General features: G+C 34.8%; 1 protein-coding gene across 2 annotated transcripts; it reads left to right on the top strand.

Annotated features, from left to right (window-relative positions):
* The first annotated feature begins 105 nt into the window (after window positions 1-105).
* Window positions 106-12,576, top strand: alpha-Catr (alpha-catenin related). 2 transcript variants are annotated; one of them, XM_017611037.1, is made up of 7 exons: window positions 106-284; window positions 1,016-1,137; window positions 3,357-3,537; window positions 3,740-5,250; window positions 7,491-7,805; window positions 11,510-11,716; window positions 12,108-12,576. In XM_017611037.1, the coding sequence occupies exons 2-7, from the start codon at window positions 1,111-1,113 to the stop codon at window positions 12,234-12,236; spliced, it is 2,370 nt and encodes a 789-aa protein (XP_017466526.1). In that variant the 5' UTR covers window positions 106-284; window positions 1,016-1,110; the 3' UTR covers window positions 12,237-12,576. The 2 variants fall into 2 exon arrangements, with proteins under 2 accessions (XP_017466526.1, XP_017466527.1); XM_017611038.1 differs by having other exon boundaries at window positions 11,889-12,200.
* The last annotated feature ends 954 nt before the right edge of the window (window positions 12,577-13,530 follow it).

The following is a 13,530-nucleotide window of genomic DNA, read 5'->3' as shown; positions in this document are numbered from 1 at the left end:
TGTTCAATTTTTTGAAAGTTATTCAAATTTCCCATGCATTTCTTGACTATGCGCCTATAAATATGCAATCACCTCATAAGGTAAACATACGGAAATATACAAATATGGCAGCGATACCTCCATATCTGATTGGAAATGTGGCAAGGTCGCTGGTATAGAATATTTAGTTGATTTTTCAACTCATTCAATATAAATATCTACTAACTATTGTTAAAAAATATTTGGATCCAATCCTGACGTGATGCATTAGGAAATTAAATAACGGTAAAGTGCTACAGGCGCAGGTAAGAGCGATTGTTTGCGATCAGCCTACACATTGTGAAGAAAGAAAACTTTTTTGTATGTACATATTTGCAGTAATGTACATAAACAAGGAAAAATTATTCGTTAAAACTGATAAAAAAAAAGAGTTTCAAATATGTAACTTAGAAACATTGCCAGCCATATTAAACTGCGCGCTAGTATATTCAATCCAAGTTTTCCTACTATAAAATTTTAATAATTTATAATGCGCGTCTAATACGAGCTGGAATACACACATACATACGTAGTGTATAAATGCATAGGTTTTGGATGTATGTATGTAGGTGATACTTACATAGACATTATCTAAATATGTATTTATGAACATATGTATGTATGGCTGTATAAGAAGTGGACGTTTCTGAAGAAGCAGCTAGGCGCTACTTCATATATTTACGTACATACATATAAATATATGTATACTTAGCCAGGCTAAATTTAATGCTTTTTATAGATATCAAATTTATAAGCTGCGAAAAAGATTGGATTGAACAGGGAAAGTATTTTGCTTTTAATCTCTAAAGCTGACTGTTCGTTTATTACAAATATGTACTTACATTTTTTTTTAAATTAAAAAAATTAAAAAAAGTTTTAGTTAAAATTTTGTTAAACGTACATATGTACTATGCACTTTTATCGTAATTTGTATTCGTGTATATGTAAATATGTACATAATATGCAAGCAGATTAAACTTTTCTTCAACTATTCCAGCAAACTTTTTTCGAACTTTCCAAACTGCGCCTATATAAATTACTAAGCTAACTCTAAGAATTTAAACTGAATGCTATTCTTCTATATTAATTAAAATGTCGTCGTATGAGTGTGAGAGAAGGGTAAGTGTGATTTTAGCGCTTTTGTACATACTAAACTATAACTACTGCCTACAAGCATAAAAATTAAAATAAATGTTTGAAAAATGTTAAGTAGATCGAAATTTGGTATCGAAACATCATTCAAAATGTATATGTGTATTTTAATAAAATAAATGCCCTGTAGGGAACTCAACTAACTATAAATGCACTATAAGTTCACTACTTTTACATTATGATGTCGCAAAAAAAGTCAGTTTATTTTTAGCTAACTACAAACCGGTTATTAATAAGTTCACTTGTAGTGTGCCAATTAATAGAATGTTTCTGGTACTCTCGGCTTTTATACTTATTTTAGGTTAACTATTAGCGGCATGATAACTATTTAGTTAGCATGTATCAAGACCGCTAAAGATGTGCTATTAACATACGTCATACATACGTAGGAAACATATGTATACCCAGTGGGAATTAGGAGCACGTAATAATACCTTATTAGCAACTTACTCTTCACCTGGCAGTCATTACCATTTCCCTGCCGAACGTCCCTTACTTTTACAAAGGCATGGCCGCCTTATGTAAGTAGGAATTTAGAATGTACATTTGGTATCAGACATACTTCTGAGCCGCTTTACAAAGTAAGTTACTAGTAATGCAGAGCAGTCGCTCGGAGTAGTTCGGTGCTTGGAAATAAATTCGGGTGCACGTTATTTTGCAACTGACAACGTAATGTGTCTTCGGAGGTGTTCATTTTGCCCTTTACTAGTAGATGACATTGGCCATGATTACAATTTTGGTACTAAAAACTGAAAGAAACCATGGCTTACCTCGCAAGGTGCTTACCTATTTTCCCAGTGGGTATATAAGCATACATACATACGTATATTTTCGGCTATATTGTAAATAAAATAACCTAAATCCATGTTTTCTCGTTTTCAAAAAAGAAGACAATGACAATAAATAGGTGCGTTCAACAAGTCAAAAATTTGTAATAGTTTTTACAAATTTTTACTGGATGGCGTTCGATAACGACAAAAAATTATCCAATACTCAAAAATTGAGAGAGCAAGCGTTCATTTTGATGCCAAGGAAGCGATCATTTTGTACTGGCAAAATTTTAGTCAGCAAAAATTATCCAACACGAAAACATATGATCACAAAACATATGGTTGTAACTTTTGTAAACAAACAAAATTGCATTTTCAGAGTTTTGGTATTTATATGCTTTTTGGCTGCCTGCTATGTGACTTTATGATACCGCCAACTAGTTTTTACTTCTAGAAATGTTCCTGGCGAGCATTGAACGTTCACTTTCCTTCTTTCTTCTATGGAGGCAACATGAATTTCAGTTTGTTTACAAATAAAACATAAACAAAGTCAGCTGGTGTGTCTTCTTCTTCCGGTTTTTGCAAGTAATGGCTAATTTCCTGTTCGTTTACTTTTTTGCTTTTTCATCTCTTTGGGAGAGAATTTTCGCTTACTCTCTTGATTTTGATTGTTGGCTGGTGTTGGCTAATTTTGTTATCGAACGCAACTAAATGTACGACATTGTTAAATTTTTAACACAACCCAATAAACATTTTGGCGAACGTTCGAAAATGACCTTCGATATCCAGTATGAATATTGAACTGAGAACGAACCCATAAACAACCTTAGTTTTCCAACGTTCATAGTATATTGGAAATACACTCGAGATGGGTTCGAAAAAAAATGGAAACCATAGTAACAAGAGAGAAAATGAAATCCAGCTCATTCTCGAAGGGAAATATAAGAAAATAACTCTCTCATATTAAAATTCCAATTCGATAGTGGGCTGGATTTCGAATTCATAACGAAACAAAAATACATTGGATAACGAGGGTTCCGTTTTGCTGAAGAATGTCCTAGTTCTCGAAGTGAATACTAAGCTATTTCACATTCGTTATCGAAGGTGAGACTCGAAAAAATATTGGTTTTCCAATCATTTTCGAATTTTTAACCAAGCCGAATGTTTATTGGGAAGTTTTTTTTGCCGAAAGTGAAAATTGTGAAATAATTTTACATACATTCATACACACATATTCCCTCGATTCAGCTCTGCTTGACTTTGAAACAAATTAAAAGTTAGCCGTAATAAGTCGACCAAAAGTTGGCTATTTTCGTAGTCCACTACGAAATTCCCGACAGGGTGTCTATACTTGCACACATACATACATATGCACTTGTTTAAAATAGTCAAAAATTAATATATCCTCAATTTCAGGTTGCTACAGAGAAACATCAAATCGGCGCACCTGACCGTAGCGTAAAGGTTATCAGTCATGTTGGTCATGCTGTTAATTTAGCAATTGAGAGGTTCGTGACAATAGGAGAAATAATTGCCGAGGACAATCTCGATATCAAATCAGATATTTTGGAGTGTTGCAGAAATGCAAGAGATGCAGGTAACTATCACATAATTTCGTAGTCAGATGTACACAGCTGCCGTTATAGAAGAAATATTGACATCTTACTTATTTTGAAAAATTGTGGTTGTAAACCTGGTTTTCTTATACCCCGTGCCTTAAGCATTTTCAACCAACATTTACCATACATCTACATATATACTTTGTTTCAATCAATTTAATAAATTTTTTTTACTTACAGGAAAATCAATAGAACGCTTATGTGATATTTCTGCCATGGATAACATGAATTACTCAACTTTAGATATACCTGCATACGATGAAAATGCAATAATAATAGCAGCTAAAGCTCTCATATCTGCTGTAACTAGAATTTTGCTTTTAGTTGATATTGTTGTTGTTAAACAGCTCCTCACTGCTAAGAGGAAAATTGTTAAAAGTTTACGAAAACTTGAATCCGTTGTGAATTTTACCGAATTTGTTCGAGCTTACTCACTTTTCGGCATTGAAATGATAGAGCTTGCATATCTAATACGAAATCAACAGAATAATATCAAAGAAGAACGGCGCCGAGCGCAAATGTTCTCAGCCAAGCAAATATTGGAACACTCTATCTCTATATTATTATCATCGTCCAAAGCGACGCTTCTACATTATGATTGTATGATCGCTAAAGAAAATCGAGATACAGTATTTTGTCAAATTAGACGCGCTATGGATTTAATACATTTTGTTGTGAAAGATTGCATATTCGAATCGGCATTCTTACCATATAACGAGCATGGCGACGGCCCTAAAAATATTAGCGGCGAAACTGTGCAATCAGCATCGAACTATTTAACATTTTTGTTGGAGAAATTTCGTTCGAAACCATTGGACGATGTCAAATCTACTATGTATATAGGAAATAATAATTATTCAAAAATCGCCACCTCAACTACGTTAAGCGAAAAGAAATGGAACAATGAATATAGTAAACGTCGAAACTCGTTTGGTAGTGAAGATGAAAATCTTCTAATAGGAAATAATTATAAGCAATGTGGTACAAAAATTTCACCATTTTCGGATCGAGACTTGATGACACCATTCAATATTGAATTAATCGAAGAACTGATATATGCTTTTGAAAAATTATTAGAGAAAACACATGACTTTACTGATTCTGCTTATACAAGTCATGAAAATAGAGAACATATTTTATTCCTTGGTGATCGATGTAAACTAGAGCTTAAAAAATGTTTAAATATTTTATATAAGACCGAACGCAATACAAGACATATAATGGACGAAGAAATCGATAGAGTTATAAGTACATCAAAAAATCTAACACAACAGCTAATACTCTCCGTTGCCGATCAGACATCTGATCTATATCATTCGCTGAAAACCTCAGTGGAATTAGTAAATAATTTTCATTTATTAGCTATGAACGAGGATCCGACATCCTTTCAGGAGTGGTCAAATAAATTTCATGACTGTTGTGATCATATTATCGATGTATGCAAATTATTACAACACATCGCTTTTACCGAGAGCTTACAAGTACAATCGAAATGCTTAGCCATTAATTTACGGATATATGGTCCACAAGTTATACTAGCAGCTAAGATATTGTCGAGATATCCTTCAAGTGTTCCTGCGAATGAAAATATGGATGCCTTCGCAGAAATGTGGAAATGGTTGATATCGGAAATAACAAATGTAGCACAACAAATTTTGGACACCACAGGCGAACAATGCGACAATAAGTATGTAAGTAATAAGTAATATGTATAATAAGTATGACTTAAACTGTTGCCAGTCAGATGTACATATTTTTCGCCATAAATGAAATAATGGCATCTTATTTGTGAAAATTCTCGTGTTTTTGTTTTTGGTTAATGATACATTCTCCCAGGTAGAGAATGTTTTTCCCAGCATTGACGTCGCGATTCCAGCATGTACGGCACTCACACTTTTCCACTAACACACTCTGATTTATTACTTGAAAATAACGTACAACTCGTCGAAGGTTGACCAACTTGCCACCATACGGCTTATTTACAATCAACTTCTAGCAATTGACCAACTGGTTCGCCGGTAAATCAAATAAATGGACGTTTGTAAAATCGGGATAGGACAGAAGCGCAGGCAAGCTGAAATCCTTTTACCAGAAATTAACTCAGGCCTACACAATTTTTACAAAATTCTAAACCCTGATCGTCTTTAGTTTATCGAAGGCCTTTAGTGCGCTGAATTTTAATCCGGCATTATTACGAACAATCGGTGGATACAGAAGAAGCGGAATGTAAATACAGAAGCCTAAAATCACACTACAAATTCACAGATTTTGGTAGGATGTATTAAAATACACCTTCAATAAAAACGGAGTTACATGCCAATTTTCAAAAAGTCCTACTTTTTTTGATACTCTCTTTATAAGGTTTTTTTTTGCTTCTCCTGAAAAATAAAAAATTTGTTGGTTAGGACCTTTGTGAAATGCAAAATTTTCGAAAAATCCTTAAAGGAACGATAAAAACTGAAAAATCCCGAAAACCCCAAAACACCGAAACACCGAAAGACGCCAAAAAAAAAAGAAAAACATTAAGCATCCCGAAAGTCTCATATTAAAAGCTTGTAAGAAATTGGAACGGTAATGAAAAAATCCCAAAAAAACCGAAAGATCCCAAAATGTAAAACATGAAGAATGCCGAAAACACTAAAAAATCTTAACGGTAACGAAAAATTCCCAAAACAAACCGAAGGCCCTCAAAATAAAACATGAAGGATTCCTTAAAGTTTTGAAAACATCAAAAAAAGAAATACAAAAAATCCCAATAAACCCCTAAAATCTCAGAACGCCAAAGAAACAATCCCGAAAAAAAAAACTTTTTTAATAGGAAAATTAAATTTCCTATTAAAAAATAGTAGACAAACTTTGCCTTTTATGATAATCGACATTTAATACAAGATTTAATGCAATACGAAAACATGTTCTAAAACATTTCATGCGTAATTTTGCCTAAATTGGGTGTTTATAGTGGCTGACAATAATTTTCTTTCTTTGCTTTGTTTACTTTATATTCGTTTTCTAGCGAAAAAATTTGCTTAGAACAAGCTATACAAATCGACTTTTCTCGTTCTCTTGTTCTTGCGTGATCTGAGAAATAGTGACATCTTGTTTGCAAAAATTCTTGCGTTTTTCATGTTGATTGAATTTATATTCTTCCAGGTATATGTTTTTACCAGCATTGAAATCTCGATTCCAACAGGTACGGCAATTTGGGCAAAATTGTTATCTGTAAGGCGATTTCGATGCCACGTTGATGCTAAAAAACTTTGCACAAAGTTTGGTTGTTCTGAATTCGTTAACCATTAGAATGTCCGCTTTTCGTTGCCTCAAAGCGCAGCGATCTCGGTTGAACCGATTTACGATTACGATTAACGTACTCTCTTCTCTGTGCGGTACCAGTTTTTTTGCAATGTGGTTGCAGGCTTTTTGTCGGCAAATATACTTCTTCAATTTTAGCCGTGCCACCTTTCTTTGCGAGAAAATTTTTTGTTTTTCTTCAAGTATCTCAAGCTGAAGCTGACAGTATTGTCGAAATTTTGACGAATTTGCAGACAATTTTGATTGTATCGTGAAATCTTTTGGGTATTTCTATAGTTTTATTTTGCGAGAATATAAACCAGAAAGGTGTTGATAATACGAATTTTTGATTTTAACTGGATGTATACCAGCTAAAATGAGCCGACACCCAGGATCTAGGCCAATCTCATTTTCATTTTACAACTTGCCACCACACGGCATACTTCAACCAACTTCTAGCAATGAATGCGTGCATAAGACTTTTAAGTTGGTCAACTGGCTTTTCAACTAAACTATGAAAGCTTTTGCCCAATTTAAGCTCATTCGGTTTCGTATTCGAGTTATTGCTAATATTCATTAATACCCATAGAAATTCTGATTTATTTTTTCTACCTCTGCTCTTTTCATTTCAATTTAACCACAGAAATATAAACCCACTGCAGCCCGACCATTGTCCGTTGGTCAGGAGGAGCCAGGTAAGGTGGTGCCTTCAACTACGGAGACAAAAGAAATACCTTCGGAAATTGCCCCATTCAATGAGAAATGGAATGATGAAGTAAACGATAATAATGACATAATAAAACGTGCTAAAAATATGTCAGCAATGGCATTCGCAATGTATCAGTTTACGAAAGGCAATGGCACTTTAAGAACTACCCAGGATCTTTTTACACAAGCCGAATATTTTGCTGAAGAAGCAAATCGTTTGTATAAAGTTTTGCGACAATTTTCATATCAGGTAAGCTGAATGAATGTATTGTACTAACTTTTGCAAATATTTACATTGGTCGAGTCTTATATCCCTCAGAAAGACATACAGTGGTCGAGAAAATTATAGCCGCAATATGACACTAGTTGCGTTTTTTTACTCATTTCCAGTAAAATCCAGTAAAAGTTTTTGCGAATTTTCATGTTTTGGCGTTTTCGTACGTAAAAACTTGCAAAGTAGGGGAAATTGAGAGAGCGAAAAATGACAGCTGAAGTTGCAAGTTTTTACTGGATAAATTTTAGGTGTGTACTCGTACGCCCAACTATCTAAAGTTTTAGAAAACTTTTACTGGTTTTGCGTTCTCGTACCCAAAAAACTTGCAAAGTAGGGGAAATTGAGAGAGCAAAATGTGAAAGAGAGCTGCAAATTTCTGCTGGAAAAATTTTCCCAGCTAAAACTTGCAAGTAAGAAAATCTGCTGATCACAAACACATGTTTGTAAATAAACAAAAGAAAATATGGCCTTTTTGAGTTATTATAGCAAATTTTTATTATTACTGCTAGTATACAACTAAAAAGTGCGTAAATTTAATAAGCACAACATTCATTGAGTTTATTTTTCGTTAATTTGCTATTAATCTCCAGTTTATTTGCTTTAGTGTGTGCTGACTATCGTTGCCGTATGACATTTTTCGTTTGTACCATAATTTACCATTAAATATACCAAAATAGATTTAAATGCAGCATGCTGAAATGTTGTTTTGCTGAAGTTTTCGGTTTTGGTAGGTTGATTGTTGAAATGAAAATTTTANTACATCTGAAATTCTCATTTCGTGTTGGCAATAGCCATGAAAACCATAATGAACGTGCAACCCTGTGCCAAACTCGACATAACCACCTCCGAGCAAACTAAGCAGCCGCCATTTAATTTGGCAAACAAAAGTTTGTCTGCATAACACCCATGGTACTTTTGTTGATATTTCGTCTCTTTGAGAGCGAATGCTGCTAAATTCTCAGAACTTTTGCTGCTGGAGAATTTTGTCCTCTCAATACGAGTACACACCTTTTTACTTGTAAGAATTTGCAGGTACGAAAAAAAAGCTGATCGCATGTTGCTGGATGAAATTTAAACTAATAAGGAAACTGTTTGTGGCTTTTTATTGTGGAAATTCTGCTGCGAATAAACAACCAATTAATCAGCTATTCATGAAACTTGCAAATTATTACTGGAAAAGCGTTCACGTACTTTTTTGTAAATTTTTTCTATGAGAGCGAATTCTTAGAAATTAAGTTACNATATATTACATTTTTTTGGATCAATGATGGGTGTTTGGAGGAGATACTATTGTNTGGTACTTTTGTTGATATTTCGTCTCTTTGAGAGCGAATGCTGCTAAATTCTCAGAACTTTTGCTGCTGGAGAATTTTGTCCTCTCAATACGAGTACACACCTAATTACTTGTAAGAATTTGCAGGTACGAAAAAAAAGCTGATCGCATGTTGCTGGATGAAATTTAAACTAATAAGGAAACTGTTTGTGGCTTTTTATTGTGGAAATTCTGCTGCGAATAAACAACCAATTAATCAGCTATTCATGAAACTTGCAAATTATTACTGGAAAAGCGTTCACGTACTTTTTTGTAAATTTTTTCTATGAGAGCGAATTCTTAGAAATTAAGTTACTGGAGAGTTGCTGGCAAGTTACTGGATAATTTGTAAAAAAACACAACTAATATGTACAAGTTTTCACAATTTATTTTGTTTTTGCTATTTAATTGTAGTAATTTGTTTATAAAAATTTAGTTCATTCTTTAACAAAGCAGCGTAAGTCCAAGTTTCAAACTTCGTGCGTAATTTAGAAAAATTCAAGTAACTTTCGTAAAAATGTCGAGCTTTTTAATTAAATTGCTAAAGAGCTTAAAGGCTAAAAAACTGCATACTAAAAACCTTTCTAAGAAATTTAATTAAAACCCTCGAATATTTTACGAAAATCTGTTGAATTTTTGTTTAAATATTGCACAAAATATGATACATGGACACGGTCTTTGTTAAAAAATGGACTATATTTTTATATAAAAAACTTAAATTACATTTAAAAAATGTTAACGAGTTTTCAATATATGATGCGATCTGACGTATGCGATTAAACGGTCACAAATGGCGTTACGTTCAATTTACATTCGACGTAATCGTCATTACCACGGCAACTGAACCTACGTACCAGAATGATTCGGGGTTTTCTTAATTTGGAGACTCTTAATTTTATTTATTTATTTATTTATTTATTTATTTATTTCAGTCTTGGAATACAGAATATTCTTACAGACTACTCAGCTAACACTAATTAAGTGCTACTAAAACTTAAAAATTAAGATAAATTTTAAATACATTAAGTTCACANCTCTCATTCGGAGACATAAGGTGAAAAATTGGGAGGAGCATTTGAAGACCTGCAATTTCGCCTCTGGTGTGAGTAAGCTCAGCTCAACCATGAGGTCCCTGTCCGATCCAAAGAGACGTGACGACAAAGTGGAAATCTCATTCGACGGCCATGCCCTGACGGATCCGAAGAAATGCGTGAGTTATTTTGTTCGGCAAGCGCTAACTGATCAGAAGCCTGCAGGGGAGTCTGCCCCGTCGCGAATACACTAGAATCCTTGCTTCCCCCTTACTTTACGTACCCACCTGACCTCAGCGAAGCAACAGCATGGCTTCCGCAAAGTGAACAGCTACCTCTCTGGACTTTATCGCTTCCTCACTGCACGGAGCCCAACACTTTCCCCGACAAAATCAACGGCGACCCCCTTCGCCACTTGTATGAAGGAGGTCGAGATTCAACTAGGCATGCATGTCGATGGCACACCAATTAACAATCCATAAATTTTAGAGGGCACCTTTGATTGCTTGCTCTCCTGCACACAACAAGGCAACATACAAAGCAACTGATCAGCGGTCTCTGAATTACGCTGCACCTATTTGGTCACCAGGGACTAGTTGGACGCAGTGGATGCCTTTTGATGTCGCCTAAGCACCATCTCCATAGCGAGGCGCAAATGCTTGCTGAATGGGGGCACAAAAAAATGCAAAGTTTTTGGTGGGGTGGCATAGACGTGAGCACCCAAACGGGCGTTTTCTTGACGAAGAGACTCCACCCAGACGCGTCAGAAGACATCTTTTCGAATATATGGACGTGGTGCAGACCTACTTCGAACAACCTTTGAACCCGACGACGTACCGACGAGTGATCAACGACATTCATACAGTCGGTCACCATCTACCACGATACCGTAATTAGAGTCCAATCTCCACCCATTGCATACACAGAGCTTCGCCTAATTACGGCCTGGATATTGTAGCCACCTAAACAGCAATGAGTGTCCGGCATGTGGAGACTCCACCCATGACACCAGCCACCTTCAGCCAGCTTCACTTCACATGACAGCTCAACCTCTCTGGTCCAACCCTGTCGAAACAGCTCGTTTCCTGGGCCTACCGTTAGTTGAGCTTGAAGAAAACGATTTATGGGAAACCCGACATAGGCGGGGCTTAGCTTTCAATTTAAACTACTTTGCAAGTTTTTTTTTTTTTAGTTTTTTGAAAAAGAAAATGCCAAAGCCCGATAAATTTTGGTAATTATTACAAATTATTGCGTTATCGAATGAGCGAATTTTTTATTACTAATACGTTTTATGCAATAAGAGAACTTTAAAAACTCCTTTTCTCTTATTCCCACAGGTTCCGGCAAGCCAAAATAAAAAGGATCTATTGAATATTCTAGATAGAGTTCCAACTTTTGTTCAAACTCTTCAATTCACTGTTAAGGATCACACTGTTGGAAAGGATGCAACCTTTGTAAAAGTGGATCACGTTATACGAGAAACTAAAAATCTTATGAGTGTAATTAACAAGGTTGTAACAAAATGTTTTGAATGTGCGACTAAGGTAAATGTTCGTTTTGAACTAAGAAATTAACAATTACTTTACATTTATTATTTATACAAATACTTATCTTAAAGTAGTATATTTATATAAAACTTACTAGCATAGTTATATTTCGAAAATATTTTCTTTCCCCTATTGTTTTAATATGTAATTTTCTTTACCGTATTTTAAGTTTTACCACAAATGACGAAACTGGTTCAATAAAGAAGGATTAATTTCTTCGTATATTTGTTTTTTGGAACTGGACATTTTTAAGAGAGTACAATATTTTTTTCTTTTTGGCTCTCAAGAACTTTTTTCAAATCACAGCCATACATACATACATATGTAGTTGAATACGAATTCGCTTTTAACTGTAATTAAAACAAAGCACATTAACTTTCTTTTATAGTACAAATTGGACCTAAGCGGTCTCTCTGGTGGCTTGTCGTCTTCGGGTGCTTTAGGTGGAGACGATAACAACTCTGGTGGTATGGGAGATTCCAAAGGCACAACAAGCAGCTCGGAGGGGAGCATGTGACATTACGGGATGGCTCGAAGAGCCAAAGGTGATGCGCGCAGAACACGAGTATCCTTTTTATTATTTTGAGTGAGATATAAAATTTATTTCCTAACTTAGTAAGGAAATACAAACATATAAAAACAAAAATCAATTTAAAATTGTAAATTGACGATACTATGTAATGTACTATTTTGAGGTTGATAGATGTTGTTTTCCCCCTTTTTATGCATGTAACTTTTGCTTAAACTTACAAATCAAATCTTTTTGTTTCTAAATATAAATTAATAAATACGCTAAATCGATTGTGTGAAACTGAGAAAATAAGAAAATAAAGAGAAAATAAGTTTACTGAATCTATAATGCTCGCGTTGTATTTTCGCCCTGAAGTTCTCGGACAAGTTATAGTATCATCAAATAGAATAAGCATATTTTTATTTAGCTTCCTGCCAAGCAAAGTTTGCTTAATGTTTGTTCTATTTTAGCCGTCATCGATTCACCACTTCGCTGCTTGCTATGTTTGAGTTCCGGTCGCTTAAAGAAGAATTTTGCATGTGAAAGCAACAACAAAGTTAGCTAGCACTGATAGACGATAGCGAGTTTGGTTGTACCTCATTGAGTTCGTTCGTTTCGACACTCGCTAACTGTTGGCGAATCGATGACGGCTATTTTTTCCAATATTAAACAATATCACAAGTTTACAAAAAAAAAGTGTATGCATGTTAAACCAAACCTATATACCCCTATGTTATTCGACATGCTGAATGCGAATCCGAGGTCCGTTAGCCTCCATCAAGTCAGGTTCGTGGTCATTTGAAGATCAAGTAGGAAAAAAATTTATTGAATAAACCTGAAAGTTCAATAAAAATCTTCTGAATTTGACCTTGGGAAGACCTTGGCATGACCTCTAGATGGCCTTGAGGAATTAAGGGACCCCATATTCGGACAAAAACATTTTTTTATTTGTTATTAATTTTGTCCTATTTGACCCTTAGCTTACATTATTGAGGTTTGCGGACCTCGGATTCGAGTTCCATTAATCTAGAGGACCTCGGATTCACATTCAGTATGTCGAATAACATAGGGGTATATAGGTTTGGTTTAACATGCATAAACTTTTTTTTTTGTAAACCTGTGTATTTCAAACGCATGCAACCGTTGGTTTTTAACCATTCTCAAATTGAACTCTAATAACGCACAGAAATGGAATAATCGAAGAGGCTGTTAAATTGACGGCGATAGTATTTTTGTGTAGGTTTTCATGGCAGAAATACACTCGGATTTTTGCCATTACCTGCCGAGTGGCGACCGCTGT

Source organism: Rhagoletis zephyria, unplaced genomic scaffold, assembly GCF_001687245.7.
Source record: "Rhagoletis zephyria isolate East Lansing unplaced genomic scaffold, Rhagoletis_zephyria_1.1 Rzeph_scaffold_00368, whole genome shotgun sequence".
Classification (NCBI taxonomy): domain Eukaryota; kingdom Metazoa; phylum Arthropoda; class Insecta; order Diptera; family Tephritidae; genus Rhagoletis; species Rhagoletis zephyria.
This window is presented reverse-complemented; position numbering and strand designations above follow the sequence as displayed.

What these genes read in the sequence shown, in the direction of transcription:
- alpha-Catr (XM_017611037.1), top strand. Translation starts at nt 1,111, where the DNA reads ATGTCGTCGTATGAGTGTGAGAGAAGG. An exon ending in CAGAAATGCAAGAGATGCAG is followed by an intron (nt 3,538 to 3,739) that starts GTAACTATCACA and finishes TTTTACTTACAG; the next exon opens with GAAAATCAATAGAACGCTTA. An exon ending in TGCGACAATTTTCATATCAG is followed by an intron (nt 7,806 to 11,509) that starts GTAAGCTGAATG and finishes TTATTCCCACAG; the next exon opens with GTTCCGGCAAGCCAAAATAA.